Raw genomic sequence first — 1484 nt, forward strand, 5'->3', positions numbered from 1 at the left:
GCAGCGAGGCTGAAAACCAAAACACCAGTGGGAAGTCTGGCTAACGAGAGGAAAATCTACCAGGTAACAGTCATGATGGAAAAGAGTGTCCAAGAGTCAGAAAACAGAATGTCTCCAGACAGCTACTCTCTGGAAGAAGAAGGCATCCTGCGAAAAGCCTGGAAGGTGATTTGTGGCTTGCGGATATCAGACTCAGGGGGGTTCTTACACTTTCAGAAACTGGTGTCTGCACTACAAGCTCTCAGAATTCTTTCTGAGTGAGACAACTATCCACCTCTCTCGTTCACAGATGATCCTCACACCTCCGCTTCCTGGAATATGCACATGCTTCTTGAAGCAGGTGGACCCCGTGTGACCAGCTGTCGCGGGTGTGCCAGGGACCGTCCAGGTTTTAGCATTGAAAGTCCTGGTCAAGTCAGGACAGTTGGTCACTGACTACACCCATCTGCTGAGCCCCCAGGGCTCAAGGCAGAGTTCTTATTGTCACAAAGCATTCAGCTAATTCCTACTCAACAAGATAAGCCTAAGAAGGCGTACAAGCGCTGTGACAAATGGCTGTACATGGAGATGAAGGGTGGCCAAGAGACCTGGAACCTAATCATTCATCGATCTCTTTTGACATTGGTTATCTCAGAAGCCCAGAACAAAATGCGCCAGTTCGACCCCCAACACATCACCCCACAAGGTACATGCCACGTCCCAAGTGTCCACAGGATGGATCCCCTGTGCCTGGCCACTTGGTCTGAGAAAGCCTTTGCAGAGGAAGGGAAAAGATTCCGACTTCTGCTGCCAGCACGGACAGACAGAAGATGCACAAACACACTTCCTCGGAAGAGGAGCCTAGGGGCTCTGGGAGTGGGTCCCATTACTCTACAAATCACATCATTTTTGTGGTCAGTGTGTACACACTCAACACACACACTCTTTAAATACTGCAGTTTGGGATCAGGAAAAAAAAAAAACCCGGCACAAATGTTAATGCAACATCTGGGAACCTCGGGACAATATCAGGATTCCGTCTCAAATCTGACAGCCTCTGCTGGACTGCTGCCTTCTGGCACCCTTCTCTCCAGAGTAACAGGTTGTTGCCCAGCCTCCAACGGACCATTGCCACTGCCTTCCCAGTCTCCGCTACAAACAGGTTACGTGTAAACCTAATCATTACAGTCTTTAAAACACACGCGTGCACACACACACACACACAGCGAATAAGTCGTTTAATATCATCAAGCAGCACTAACGGACCGCAGGGATGCCCTCCCCTCCCGGCCACACGCTCCGAGCCTCCCCAGCAGCCCCGCGCTCACTTCCCAGAGTTGGGACCCTGCGCATCACCCCGGGGCCCAGGGCCCCGGACCACGCTCACCTTCTGGAGAAATGCCATCCTCGGCCTGTACTGTTGGCCTTGGTGTCGGATTGTCATCGCGGACCCCGGCTGGATTCGGAACCAGAACGCCAGCGGACCACAGAGGGGCGAGAGCCCT

General features: G+C 52.4%; 1 protein-coding gene across 1 annotated transcript in view; it reads right to left on the reverse strand.

Annotated features, from left to right (window-relative positions):
- RGS9 (regulator of G protein signaling 9) overlaps positions 1 to 1451 on the reverse strand; it is a 77869-nt gene extending 76418 nt beyond the window's left edge. Inside the window, exon 1 of the mRNA XM_077780334.1 lies at positions 1367 to 1451. Coding sequence (XP_077636460.1) covers positions 1367 to 1423 — 57 coding nt within the window. The 5' untranslated portion in view covers positions 1424 to 1451. The remainder of the gene's footprint in view (positions 1 to 1366) is intronic.
- Positions 1452 to 1484: the final 33 nt, after the last annotated feature.

Source organism: Crocuta crocuta, unplaced genomic scaffold (genome assembly GCF_008692635.1).
Source record: "Crocuta crocuta isolate KB4526 unplaced genomic scaffold, BGI_CrCroc_1.0 scaffold288, whole genome shotgun sequence".
NCBI classification, from domain to species: Eukaryota; Metazoa; Chordata; class Mammalia; order Carnivora; family Hyaenidae; genus Crocuta; species Crocuta crocuta.